Here is a 12873-nt window from a genome sequence, read left to right as displayed (position 1 = left end):
TATAGTTTTCCCATGGTATATAAATGAGGAAATTAAAGCACAGAGGTGAAGAATCTTACCTAAAGTCCCTCAGTGACCGTGTTCAGACTTAAACTTAGGTCTCTTGACCCCATCTTGAGATTGTTTTCTTTTCTTAGAAATTAGGAAGTCAGGCTAGATGAAAGACTGAAAGTATCTGTTGTGTAGGCCGCTTTCCCCCTTTACACTTGCAACCAGCATCGATATTAGATTAGACATTTTGCTTTTAAGGGAGAACAGAACCTCAGAATCCTCCTAAACACATCATTCTAGGCAGGGGTTGGTGGATCCATGAACTTAATGATCCTGAAAAACCCGTCTAGTTCTGGGATTTTACAAACAGGGTTGTTGCAACAGCTAGGAAGTTTAGAAATGCGGGCCTATAAAGAGGAATGTTTTCCAAGTTGACTTCCTTCAGCCATGGCTCAAGAACAAATCCAGAATGTGTTTCAATCTTCCTAGCAATTCCCATAAAGGCATGGCAGCTGGATATAGGTACTACCAACAAGCAGACCTGTGTTTAAATCCTCTTATAAGCAGGCAAACCTTTCAGCATAACAGGCAGGCAACCAATAGTAGCTTAAACCAAATTGTTGCTGTTGCTGTCAAGTCGGTTCCAAATAATAGCAACCTTGTATACGGTTTCTAAGTCTTGGTGTGGTACTGTAGGACAAAGCCCTGGATGGCAGGATCAGTTTGAATTGCAAGACTGGTGGTTCAAACTCACCAGCCACTCTTCAGAAACCCTACCCAGAGTTGCTATGAGTAGGAGCTAACTCAACAGCACTTAACAACAAAGCAACATAGGGTTCCCAAAGAGCGGCTGCTGAGTTTGAACCACTGACCTGTGGTTAGCAGTCTAGTGCTTATCCTACATAACCACACCTTTATTTTAACCAAAATTGAGTTAGCAAATATATAAAAGCTGGGATTCCAAGACAGATGCCCTGGTACCTATCACCTTGCCAACTATAACCTGTCTTCATCCCTCTTGTCTTGTCTCCCTATCTCTGCCTCTCTTCTGCTTCACACTCACAGAAAGACCTACCCCTGTGGCTCTCCTGAAGCTGGGGCTCAGGGATGACTCTGTCAACACCAGTGGTGCCCAGTCCATGCCTGGCAGCCAGGTCATGGTGCTCATAACCATGTTTATTGTATACTTAGCATGTGCCAAACATGTTACATATTTCAATTCACTGACCTTTACAGCAACCTCATGAGGCACATGCTATATTATCTCTTGTGCATGACAACACGGACTCAGAGAGGTACAGCAACTTGCCTAAGGTCACACAGCCTTGGCTGATTTGCAGACACAAGAGACCCATGACCAAGGCCTGCTCCTTATGTAGACTCAAAGCCCCTCACCGGCAGAGCCCCTTCCAGCTGCGTCCCTAAGGGCAGGCTTCCCACTCTGGAGTTCCAGTTCCCAAGTAAGAAATTCTAGAATTCCTACCTGTATGATAGAGTCAAAGAAGGGTGGACTTTGAAATCTGGCAACACTAGGGGGCAATCCCAAATCAACCCATTAAAGAAAAGAAATTTGTATTCCCTTCAAGCCTGGAACTGAACCCACTTCCAGAGATCAACTTTTAGCCACACAACAGACAGATCTAATGATACCGCCAGGGAGGAATGTACTCTTCAATATCACCACATGAGACCAACAGGGCATTTACCCCCAAACATAGCTCAGAAGACAGGAAGAGGCAGGAAAGGGGTGAATGGAAACAGGGAGCCCAGGGTAGAAAAAGGAGTGCTGTAAAATCGAGGGGTGGGCAAACAGTGTCATGAAACAGCGTGTGTCTACACTGCCGAATGGCAAACAAATGTGCTCTGTAAACTTTCACTCAAATTACAATTAACAAAGAAAAAACTCTGTGTGACGTTGGCCACCTGCCAAGTCTCCTATCAGGGAAACCGCATCACTACCCAGGATTACTGTGGGGGTTAGGTAAGAACGCAACACCTGGCACACACAACACCTGTGGCAATCTGGACCTACATGAGGTGGGATGCTGCATTATGCTTACTGGGAGCCCAGTCATACGAAGCGCATCCAGACATAGTGGTGCCCATTAAACATCTGTGAATGGAATGGAACTAAAGCAGCCAGGACACAGCTCATTGGCTTAAATGCAGATAAGACACCTGGTAGTAGGCACACAGGAAACATTAATAGGTTGGAGTTGACAAGGGGGTAGGGGCCAAGGTGACTGCCTTGGAATCCTAGCTTTTTATATAATTGTTAATTTCTAAATTTTGTTTAAACTAACATTTACTGAGCGCCTGTCATATACAAGGCTCCCATGCTGAGACTTCTGCATGCTTACAGCAACAAGTACCATTGTAGAAAATGTAGATGAGACACCTGGAGAATAGTTGTTGTTAAGTGCCTTCAAGTTGGTTCTGACTCATAGCAACCTTGTATAGGGCTTCCGAGGAGTGGCTAGTGGATTTGAACTACTGACCTTGGGACTCACAGTCCAGTGTTGATCCTACATCGCCACACCAGGAGTCCATGGATAATAGTAGGTATTCAATAAATGCTCTGAACTGAACAAAGCTAGTGTGCCTGGCCCTGCTTACTGAGTAAACATCTGTGGGGAAGTACTCAGCACACAGTAGGTGCTCCAGGAAGAGTTGCGGTGATCTTAACGGAGTGGAGGTTCTGGGTACAAGCAGGTGATTACTAAGTGTTGACTACTGAACTGATGCTTGGCATGGTGCCCAGGACCCCATGCTTAAGAAACGTTACTGGTTTCTTAATGTGGCTGGGTGAGTGATGTGACACACAGTAGGTGCTCAGAGAAGGCTGCTTCCCCTACTACTCTCCCCACGGGGACCTTCCCCAGCTCTCCCCTGCCCGCCTTTTCACCTTTGTTGTAGAGAGAGCCGTCAAAGTAGTAGCTGCCAGTGTAGAAGCCGGTGGCCAGTTCGATGAGATGGCGAGCCCAGGTGTTGCCGGCCCCCGGGAAGCTGGCCAAAGCAATGAGCTGCTTGGACTTGGCTGGGAGGAACCTTCTGTCCATGCAGCGATTGTCTGTAAAGGGCAAGGAATGGACGGGGTCAGTGGCAAGGGCAGATGGAGCTGGTCCAGCCTGCCACTTCCCTGTGGTATGACCCAGGCACATGCTGAAAAACCACCTCTGGGCCTCAATTTATCCATCTGTAAGATGGGCCAATGCTTCCTCTCCCCCACAGAGGTAATGTGAGGGTTAAATGAGATCATATATGGAAAGTGCTGATCATCGTGCTTATCAGCATATGGTAGTGGTCATGGTTGTCATGGTCATGGTTGTCAGCCCTGAACTTGTAGTGACCCGATGCACAGTAGGACCAAACGCTACCCAGTCCTGCACCGTCCCCACAGTCAGTTTCAGATGAGATCCTTGGGATCTACTGGGTTTTTATCAACCTGATTTTACCAGGCTTCTCTCTTTTTAGCTCACCTTAGCCTGGAAACTCCACAGAAAATTGTTCAGCATCATAGCAACACGAGGAGCACTGGCCGGGATTAACTCCAGGTGTCCTGCACAGAAGGTGCAGACTCTACAACTGAGCCAGAACATAGAGGGGGCTCCATAAACATTAGCTAGAATGAGGACTCCTCACCAGCCTCTCTGGTCCTCTGCTCCAGCTGAAAATCTTCAATGAGTCCCATTTACACAGCATCACACTCAAGGTTCTCACCTTAGCCCCCACGCTCTGTGGCCTGACCCTGCATGTCTGCAGACCTAGCTCCACTCTCTCTGCCCACTCAAACCTACCAGCTACCTGGTCCCCCTTCACCTCCTTTTCTGCTGTTTCTTCTAGACTCCGCACCTTCACAGACTGTTCCCCAGCCATCATCGCCTCCTGGTAGATGGCTTCTTACTATTTCGTTTCAGAGGACTGGTCCTTCCTTCCTTCTCTGACTCACCTTTCATAGGCGCACATGTCCCTTGCCTTCATATTGCTTATCACAATTTTAATTCTGTGAAGCCCATGGTCTAATCAGAAGCCTTGCTCCATGGCTCTTTGCCATAATATCTGGCACACAGTAGGCACTCAATAAATGTTTCTTGGATGGATGGATGAGTGGATGGATGGGGAGTTGGGTGGGTAGGTGGCAGTGAAGGCTGAGTGGTTGGCTGGATTGATAGATGACAGATGAGTGGATCACACTGAAGTACTTCAGAAAAGTAGGGGTGTTACTTTTTCCTAGCCTCTGACTTCCTTGCTTATAAAATAGGTTCTGATATTCTGGCATCCTTGATTCTTTGTCTTTACAGAGCCTTCAAGATGTCACTACCATCAGGGTGAAGAGACAGGAGGAAGCCCAGGGAAGGCCCAGCACAGGGTGCGCTGAAGCAGGAGAGGGTGAGGAAAGAACCCCGAGCGAGCCCCAGCCCTGCCCTCTTCACACGGGACAAAGGACCCCAAGTCTCATTTACCATGAGAGGGCAAGGCAGGCAGCCCTGACCTCCGTGGCCCCTGAACTCACAGGCACTTCTGCTGTGTCTGTCACATCCCTTCCCTGACCCCTCCCACACCGCGGTCTGGACCTCATGGGTCTGGACCTACCCTACCCCTCCCTTCTCACCCTCTCCCTCTCAGCTGGTTCTGCTGCGGTGAACATTCACACCTGACAAATAGCACCATTGTTAAAATAACTACCTCTCCACAGACCACTGTGTTTCTGACACTCATGTGTGGTCCCGGCTCCAGTTCCTCCTGCTACCCTGGCTGCCTCCCACTCACTGCACAGAATTGTCTTTGCTTAGGTCACAACAGCCCCCTCAGTATCAAATCCAGATGACCTGACTGCCCACCTGCATCTGGTCCCATCAATCATAGCACCCTACTCAGAATTCCCTCCTTAGTGGTTTTGGGGACATACTTCACCTCTAACCCTTGTTTTATAGTTTGGGGGATATAGCTCATCTTAAACTCTTTGGTCCATGGTTTGGGGGACATGGGTCACCTCTGACCTCCTGGATCACTGCCAGTGAGGCTCCTGGCTAGCCTCCAGACTCTCAGACAATCCTTAATTTTGAAACTTAGCCCTTTCCTCCTCTCCCTCCACGCCCCCCACCCCCACCCCAGGACACTTTCTTGGAATCCACACTTGAACTGTTCCCTCTTGGTGTCGAGGAGCCCTGGTTGCTCTGTAGGATAAGCACTGGACCCCTAACCCAGTCACTATGAGGTAGAATGATTTACCGCCTTTCGAATCTACTCAGTGGCAGTGGGCTTGGTACTGGTGGGTGACACCTTCCACATTTCTAGATCTCTTCCTGAGCTCCAGGTAGTTAGTTCCTAAGCATTTTAACCTGTATGGCTCACAACAGCATCAAACGCAACATCCTCATCATTAATGAGGATAACTGGGTCCATCTGGTACAACAAAAATAAGTTATTTTTGTTGTTAACATACACAGTGGAACATACACTAGTTGAGCAATTTCTACATGTACAATTTAATAATATTGATGACATTCCTCAAGTTGAGTAATCATCCTCACCCTCTTTTTTCCGCAATGTTCCTCCTTCATGAATATAAACTCACAGTTCCCTAAGGTTCCATCCAGTCTTTTTTTGAGTTGCGGTTGTCAGTTTGATCCCATATGGTAGTGGTGGCGGCGGCGTGCGGTCTTCATGGGAGCAGAAAGCCTCATCTTTCTCCTGTGGCACAACTGATAGTTTCGAACTACTGACTTTGAGGTTAGCAAACCGACTCGTCACCACTACGCTATCAGAGCTCCTTTTGGTGGTGGTAGTTATGTGCTGTGGAGTTGGCTCCAACCCATAGCGACCTTGTACAGCATTTCCGAGGTTATAAATCTTTACGGGAGCAGAAAGCCTCATCCTTCTCCCACGGAGCAGCTGGTAGTTTCAAACTGCTGACCCTGAGGTTAGCAGACAGATTCGTAACCACTACGCTACCAGAACTCCTTAGTGCTCATTTTAGGGAGGTCTTAAAAGAGCACAATGCTCAAGGCAGGCATTCTTTGTTAGTTAAGGGAAACTACTGTTTAGTTTTAAGGAGCTCTTGAGTTGGGCTGCCAACCTCAAGGCCAGCAGTTTGAAACTACCAGCTGTTCTGCGGGAGAAAAATGAGGCTTTCTGCTCCCGTAAAGATTTACAGCCTTGGAAACCCTGTACAGAGTCGCTATGAGTTGGAACCGACTCCACGGCACATAACAACAACAACTGTTTAGTTTTAAGAAGAGTCCAGGGGATATTTTTGGTTTAAGGTTTGAAGATTATCTCAGGGCAATAGTTTGGAGGTGGGGGGGAGGGGGCAGCCAGCCTGGTGTAAAGCAGTCCTGATGCCCCAATTTGGAGGATACGTTATAAGGTGACCCTAGCAGCCACCCCTCTGGTAGCATAATGATTACGAATCGGGCTGCTAACCTCAAGGTCAGCAGTTCAAAACTATCAACTATTTCACAGGAGAAAGATGAGGCTTTCTGCTCCCGTAAAGATTGATAGCCTCGGAAACCCTATGCAGGGTCACTATGAGTTGGAACTGACTCCACGGCACTTACCAACAACAGCAGCTACTCCTAGGGGGCACATCATCTCCTGTGGTCAGCTAAACAGACACCTCTGACTGTTTCATAGAACAAGACGCCAGCCACCCAATGCGGTGCCAGATTTGGGAGAATCCAGTGGCCAATAAGCGTTAGAACTTGGCAGGGCATGAGATCAGCCCAATGAAAGTGATAATGGCCCCTTATGTTTGCTAAGGGCTTCAAAGCACACCAGGCGTTTCTACTCAAGAATCCACCCTCTGTAATCAGAAGTGTAAGGTGAGGAGGCAGCGGCAGAGGACACTGTATCCTGCCCACCTGGAGCTGTTGGTGGCTGGAATGAGGAGGAAGGCTCCTCGGGTTTGGACCCCTGATGAGAATGCACATTTTCACCCCAGACATACCAAGCCCAAATTGACAAGATTTCCAGGTGATTCTTATGTATATACACATCTACTTATCCTTAAGTGTATACATAAGAATCACCTGGGAATCTTGTTAAACTCTGGATGCTGATTTAGTATTTCTGGGGAGGAAATGCACATTCCCAGCAGAGGCGAAATCCAACCCTTGTTATAATGCAGCCTCACAGCTTGGTGGTTAAGAGCATGGCCTTTGAAATCCTAGATTTAAATTCTAATTCTGCCACATACTCACTGGGTGACCTCAACAAGGATTGATCTGAGTCCCAGTTTCCTCCCCTTATAGTGGGACTAATAACAGCAATTACCTTACCTCCCGAGGCTGTTCAAAACCCAAAATACCCAAAGGCATTGCCATTGAGTCAATTCTGAGTCACGGTGACCCCACATACTACAAAGCAGAAGTGCTCCGTTGAAGTAGATTCCCAGGCCTTTCTTCCAAGGTGCTACTGGGTAGATCTGAACCACCAACCATTAGATTAGTTATGGTGTGCCTTCAAGTCATTTCTGACTCATAGCATCCCTATATAGGGTTTCCGTGGCTGCAAATCTTTTATGGCAGCAGAAGGCCTCATCTTCCTCCTGCGGAGTAGCTGGTGGGTTTGAACTGCTGTCCGGTGCTTATCCTACAGAGCTACTGTGCTCCTATTTGGTTAGTAGTGCAGCACAAACCATTTGCATCATCCAGGGACCTGAGGTTGTTCAGAGGGTTCAATGAGAGATTTCATGTGACCCGTCAGCACAGGACTCAAACGCTGTGTAAACAGATTGTACTTCTTCATTCTGCTGCTCTTCCCTTGCCATGTTTGTCTGGGGGTTCAGAGGAGAGTGAACTGTTAAGGGCTATAGATGTCTGTGTTGAGCCAGTTAGGTGTTTGGGAATGGTGTTCACAGGGATGCAATACAAAAAGGAGCCTGATTTGGATTGATGCTTATGTTTTATGTGTTGCAAGGTGTGGACTACCCAATTGTCAATGAACAGTGTACTTAAAATTCGTGCCTCTCACTCTATGTAAATTTCACTCTCAAGAATTGTAAGGCAAGATTGAATTCTAGTTAATGATGTGCACACTGCAGTGTTGAGGGATGAAGGGTACAGATGTCTGCAATTTACCTGGAAATGGACGGATGGATAGAGAAAATGAGAGATATGTGGTTAAGCAGCAGTAGCAAAATGCTAACAAAAGTAAAATTCTAGGTTCACTGCTGAATTATTTCAACTCTTCTGGAAGTGCAAAATTTTTTCCTCATACAATGTTGGGAGGGAGAAAGAACCCAGACCCTTAAATTTCCCTAAAGACAGAGATCTTCATTCAAACACTGCCTGGGAGGCTAAGACCAATTCCCAGGTAAGGGCTTTTCTTACAGCGCTTAAAAAGAAAGTAAGTATATTTGTTTCTTAAGCATAAATCATAGCAGATGCTGGAAGGAGTCTTGCAGACAGCTTTGGAGTCAGATAGGCCCATGTTCCCATCCTAGATTATCATGGTCAAGCTGTATGACCTTGAGCATGGCTCTTCACCTCCCTGAGCCTTGGTTTCCTTACCTGTAAAATGGGGGCAATAAACCTTACAGGATTAAATGGAATAATGAGTGGAATGCATTGTGCAATGTATGTTAAGAAGCTGTGGTTAAGAGTGTGGTCTCAGGACCCAGAATGCCTGGTTTAAATCTCAACACTGTCATGTCCTAGCTGTGTGACTCTGGCCCAGTTACTCAATCTCTCTGTGTCAAATGATGTCATTTGTGAGTCCTGGTGTGGTGCTGTGGGATAATGTGTCAGACTGCAAAGTAGTTTTAACTGCAAGGTCAGTGGTTCAAATTCACCAGCTGCTCCTGGGAAAACCTATACAGGGTCGCTATGGGTCGGAATCGACTTGACGGCACTTAACAACAACAACAACCATAACAGCTGTCAGACTGTTGTGGGGGCTAAGTGAGTTAGTTAGGTAAAGGGCTCAGACAGTACCGAGCACACAGCGGTTCTTAGTCCCCATCAGTATTCATTACTCAAGTCAGCCACACGAATCACATCTGATGAACCAAATGACTCTCAACCTTTCCTGTGCGTAGGGACAAAAAGTCTGACATGGAAACATATAAGAGCGGTATGGCCTGGGGGCAGGACACTGGGACAAGGCACACTAATCAATGAGGGTCCTTTTATCTGTCTGAGTGGCTACTCTGCCCACATCAAGGCCTTTCGTGGTCTCAGGATAATGAATCTGTGTAGGGCTCTTTCAGCAGGCTGAGGCAACACAGTGCTGCACAAACTAACAAGCATGTCCACCAAAACTAACATTCACCCTGCCTCAAGGGAGTGTAAGCAGAGCCTAGGGCCATGCTTGTTAAACACGCTTCTGCTTACTGGGCTCTTCCCCACTGCCCTTCTAGCAACCCTGTGGGGCAGAGAAAAGCTCCGTAGGTTTCCAAATATCAAAGCAGGCTGCCACATCTTTCTCTGGTGGAGGGGCTGGTAGATTTGGACCTCTGAACTTCTGGTTAGCAGCTGAGCATTTTCACCACTCTGCTGCTGGGTGGGCTCTTCATGGGGGCTTTAACCATCACAGATGCAGCCACGGCTGCTCTCCCCCATCAGGCCATTGGTGGGGCTGCCGCTAGCTCTTGGGGCACCTTTGTGCAAACCAAAGAAAAAAGCTGAGCCTCCTTCAGGCAGTGCACTGCCATCCCAGGGGGCACAATGTAGTAGGCAGAGCCCCACTTTGCCCATATGTTGTACTTTGCCGTGTGAAACCTGCTCACCCATACATGCCAGCCTCGCTGCTGGGAGAAAGGAGCGTTGTTGGCTTCTAGGCTTCAAGGGCATCTTTGCAGTGTGGACAGAGGTGTCTGTCTAGTGGAGCTTTTGCATCACGAACTGGAAGCAAGTGTCTTCCTTCCACGTGTAATTGTGGTCTGTTCCTTATTTTCATCTTTAAAATGGGGATGATGCTGCCTCGACCGAAGGCTTGCTGTGTACGTTAGTCAACGGGATGGGGTGAGTACAGGGTTTGGCATAATGCTGCTACTTTGTTACAAAGTAGGTCCTCAGTATAGTCCAGTTTTGGGGTAATCCTTTGGGATGACCATCTCAAGAAGCCCCCACCCCTACCAAGTGTTACTGCCCTCCAAAATACCGTGGTCAGGAGACTAGCAGCCCCAGGAAATGGAAGAGAAGGTGACGAAGGACATGTGTTCCAGCAGCAGAGGTGGAAGAACACAGATGGGAAAAGCACACAAGAGGGCAAAAGACGATTCTACAGACAGAACCACAGAACCCTAGAATTGGAAGGGGACCTTAGAGGTCAGCAATCTACAGCTTCATTTTACAGATGGAGAAATTGAGGTCCAGAAAGAGGAAATGACTTGCCCAGGATCATACTGTGGGTCTGTGTGGGAACCAATGGGAGACCCAGTTGGTAAAGCCTTGTCAAGTCCAGCAACACTAGGCCAGGTGGGCTGTCAGAAATGGACAGAGCAGGTGCCGGGCTTACCTTGCACCTGCGTCTGGTACACAATGAAGTAGCTGGGCGTCCCACAGCTCTCAAACTCCTCGGCGCTGCACTTCTGGGCACACAGCTGCTCTTCCTCCCGCTCATGGAGGGGGAAGCGTGTGGTGGGGAAGCCGCAGTGGCAGGCGGTGCCTGCCAGCGCTGCCAGCGGGTATTCCTGGGGGCAGAGTGGGAGATGCAGAGGGTCACCAAATCCAGGGACAAGCCAGGACTCCAAATGTGGAGTAGGGTTCTTTATTACCTTCCCCCAACTTTAAGAAACCAGCCTCCTTTAGTGGATTCTGCACAAGCTCACTTAATCCCCTTCCCAGTCTTTATCCTACTGCTCCTAAGGAGATCAGAGGGAACAGGAAGAGGGAGGTTTGGGGCTGCTCTTCCAATTCACCCATATACTTTCATTTCTCTCTGGTCCCCTGTACAGTCTGATCTCTTGTCACACTGGATTACCCATGACCTCACCCGGCAAAGAGGAACTCTGCTTGGACCCACAGAAACAGGAATATCCCCTGGGAGGGGACCAAATGATGGCCAAGTCTCCTTAGATCTCACAAGCTGCCCCCCATCTTCCAGAAGGCCCCTTAGGAACCACGCATGCACCTGGAATATGCCTGATGACTGAAGCAGCCTGCACCCTCCCCTTGCCCTCACCCAGAGTGGACCTTGGAAACCTCAATATCAGGTCTACAACAACTAACCAGCGTTGTTGAGCCAACTTTGACTCATGATGATCCTGATTCACGACGACCCCATGTATGTCAGAGTAGAACTGTGCCCCATAGGGGTGACTTTCTTTTGAGAAGCTCTGAGTGGACTCGAACCTCTCATATTTTATGAGCAATAAGAATGCTGTTTGTACTGTCCAGGGACTCAAGGTCACACTATAAAGGGTTTCTGAGGCTGTAAATCATTATGGGAGCAGAAACCCTCATCTTTCTCCCTATGAGAGGCTGGTAGGTTTGAACTGCTGACCTTGTGGTTAACAGTCCAGTGCTTATCCTACCACGCCACCAGGGCTCCTTGTAAGGCCTCCAGGAAGCTCACAAGTAGTTGAGTGTGTGGATCTGGAGTCAGTCCCAGGCATCAATCTGAGCTTTGTCACATGCTGGTATTGCTAGCTTGACCAAGTGACTTATCCTTTCTGGGCCTTGGTTTGTCATCCGTGAAATAGACTGGAATTCCCAACTCATCAATGCGTGAAAAATAAACCGTGTGGCCACCATCCTCATTGGGATCTTCCTAAAAGTGCCTGCTGGGTCAGGAGCCCCAGGATGTCTGCCCCAGAGCAGGTTGGGCAGCCAGGAGGAAGGGACAGAGACCTTGTATCATTGCCTTTGTGTCCCAACACTAAGCACAGACCAGGTGCATAGTTGTTGTTAAGTGCCATCAAGTCGATTCCCACCCATAGCATAGTTGGTCCTCATTAAACGTCCACTGAGTGACTGGCATGCCCAACCACCTTCTTGTGGTAGGGGAGAGAAAGGGCCTACTCTTGACACTGTACTCAGCTCATCTTGAGGGAAGGATGGAAGTCCTTAGACCTCACTGAATGCCAGTTCTATGCCCAGTTCTGCAGGTACTGGGCAGGAAGGGGCAAAAGATGTCCAAGACGCAGTTCCTACCCTTGAGGAGTTCACAGTCTGGCTAGGGAGGAAGGATAAACATAGGCAATTGTCAAGGGTCTCAGACTGAGAAAGAAACAAAGCCGACCCTGTCCTGCCTCCCCTGAGTGATAGGGAACTCATTTAGTGATAGGGATCATTTACTCTTGCTTCTAGGTATACAGTTCAAATGAACACCTCCATCCATCTCTCACTATCAGACTATACTTCCTCACAGGAGAGACATCTACCCCATGTAACTTCCACCTCTTAAATACACAAGAACAGCTGCCTCCCCTCTCTCTTCACACATCACTGGGTCTCCAGCTCAGCCTCCTGGTTCCTCCACAGCACCCCTCCCTCTGAGTTAGGGTCCTCCAGCCTCTGCATCCAGGGCCTTGTGCTTACCTTCCCAGTGCAGAAGTCCACGCACTTGTCCACGGACATGTTCAGCATGGTGGCTGTCACAGGCAAGGCCAAGGAGAGGTTGTTGGGTCTGCGGAAGCAGCCTCGGAAGACCGCACTTCCATCTGGAGAACCAGAGGGAAAGGGGGCAGTCAGATCTAGAATGAAGTACTCCAAAATTCTAGTCCAGAGAAGGTAAGAGTCTTGGCCGAAGTCGCACAGTGAGACAGAAAGAGCAGCCAGTATTTTGGTTCTGAAGATGGTCTGTCCACAGTCAAGGACTAAGATAATTCAAAGAAAGTTCTACTTGACCTTGGTGTATTTATTAGCATTCTGATGTCTTACTTCCTCATCGGCAATGGTGGCAACTCCCCATTCAGGTTAGTGACGTATTCCAAGG

At 48.3% G+C, this 12873-nt stretch overlaps 1 protein-coding gene across 1 annotated transcript in view; it reads right to left on the bottom strand.

Moving 5' to 3' along the window:
* Nucleotides 1-12873, bottom strand: part of WSCD2 (WSC domain containing 2) — a 66637-nt gene that overhangs the window by 24148 nt on the left and 29616 nt on the right. Inside the window, exons 4-6 of the mRNA XM_006870425.1 lie at nt 12477-12598; nt 10453-10627; nt 2897-3061 (exon numbers count right to left, since the gene is read on the bottom strand). Of these exons, the coding sequence (XP_006870487.1) occupies nt 2897-3061; nt 10453-10627; nt 12477-12598 (462 nt within the window). The remainder of the gene's footprint in view (nt 1-2896; nt 3062-10452; nt 10628-12476; nt 12599-12873) is intronic.

This window comes from Chrysochloris asiatica, unplaced genomic scaffold (genome assembly GCF_000296735.1).
Source record: "Chrysochloris asiatica unplaced genomic scaffold, ChrAsi1.0 scaffold00142, whole genome shotgun sequence".
Lineage (NCBI taxonomy): Eukaryota > Metazoa > Chordata > Mammalia > Afrosoricida > Chrysochloridae > Chrysochloris > Chrysochloris asiatica.
Note: the sequence above shows the minus strand (reverse complement) of the source record. Positions and strands in the feature narration are given on the sequence as shown.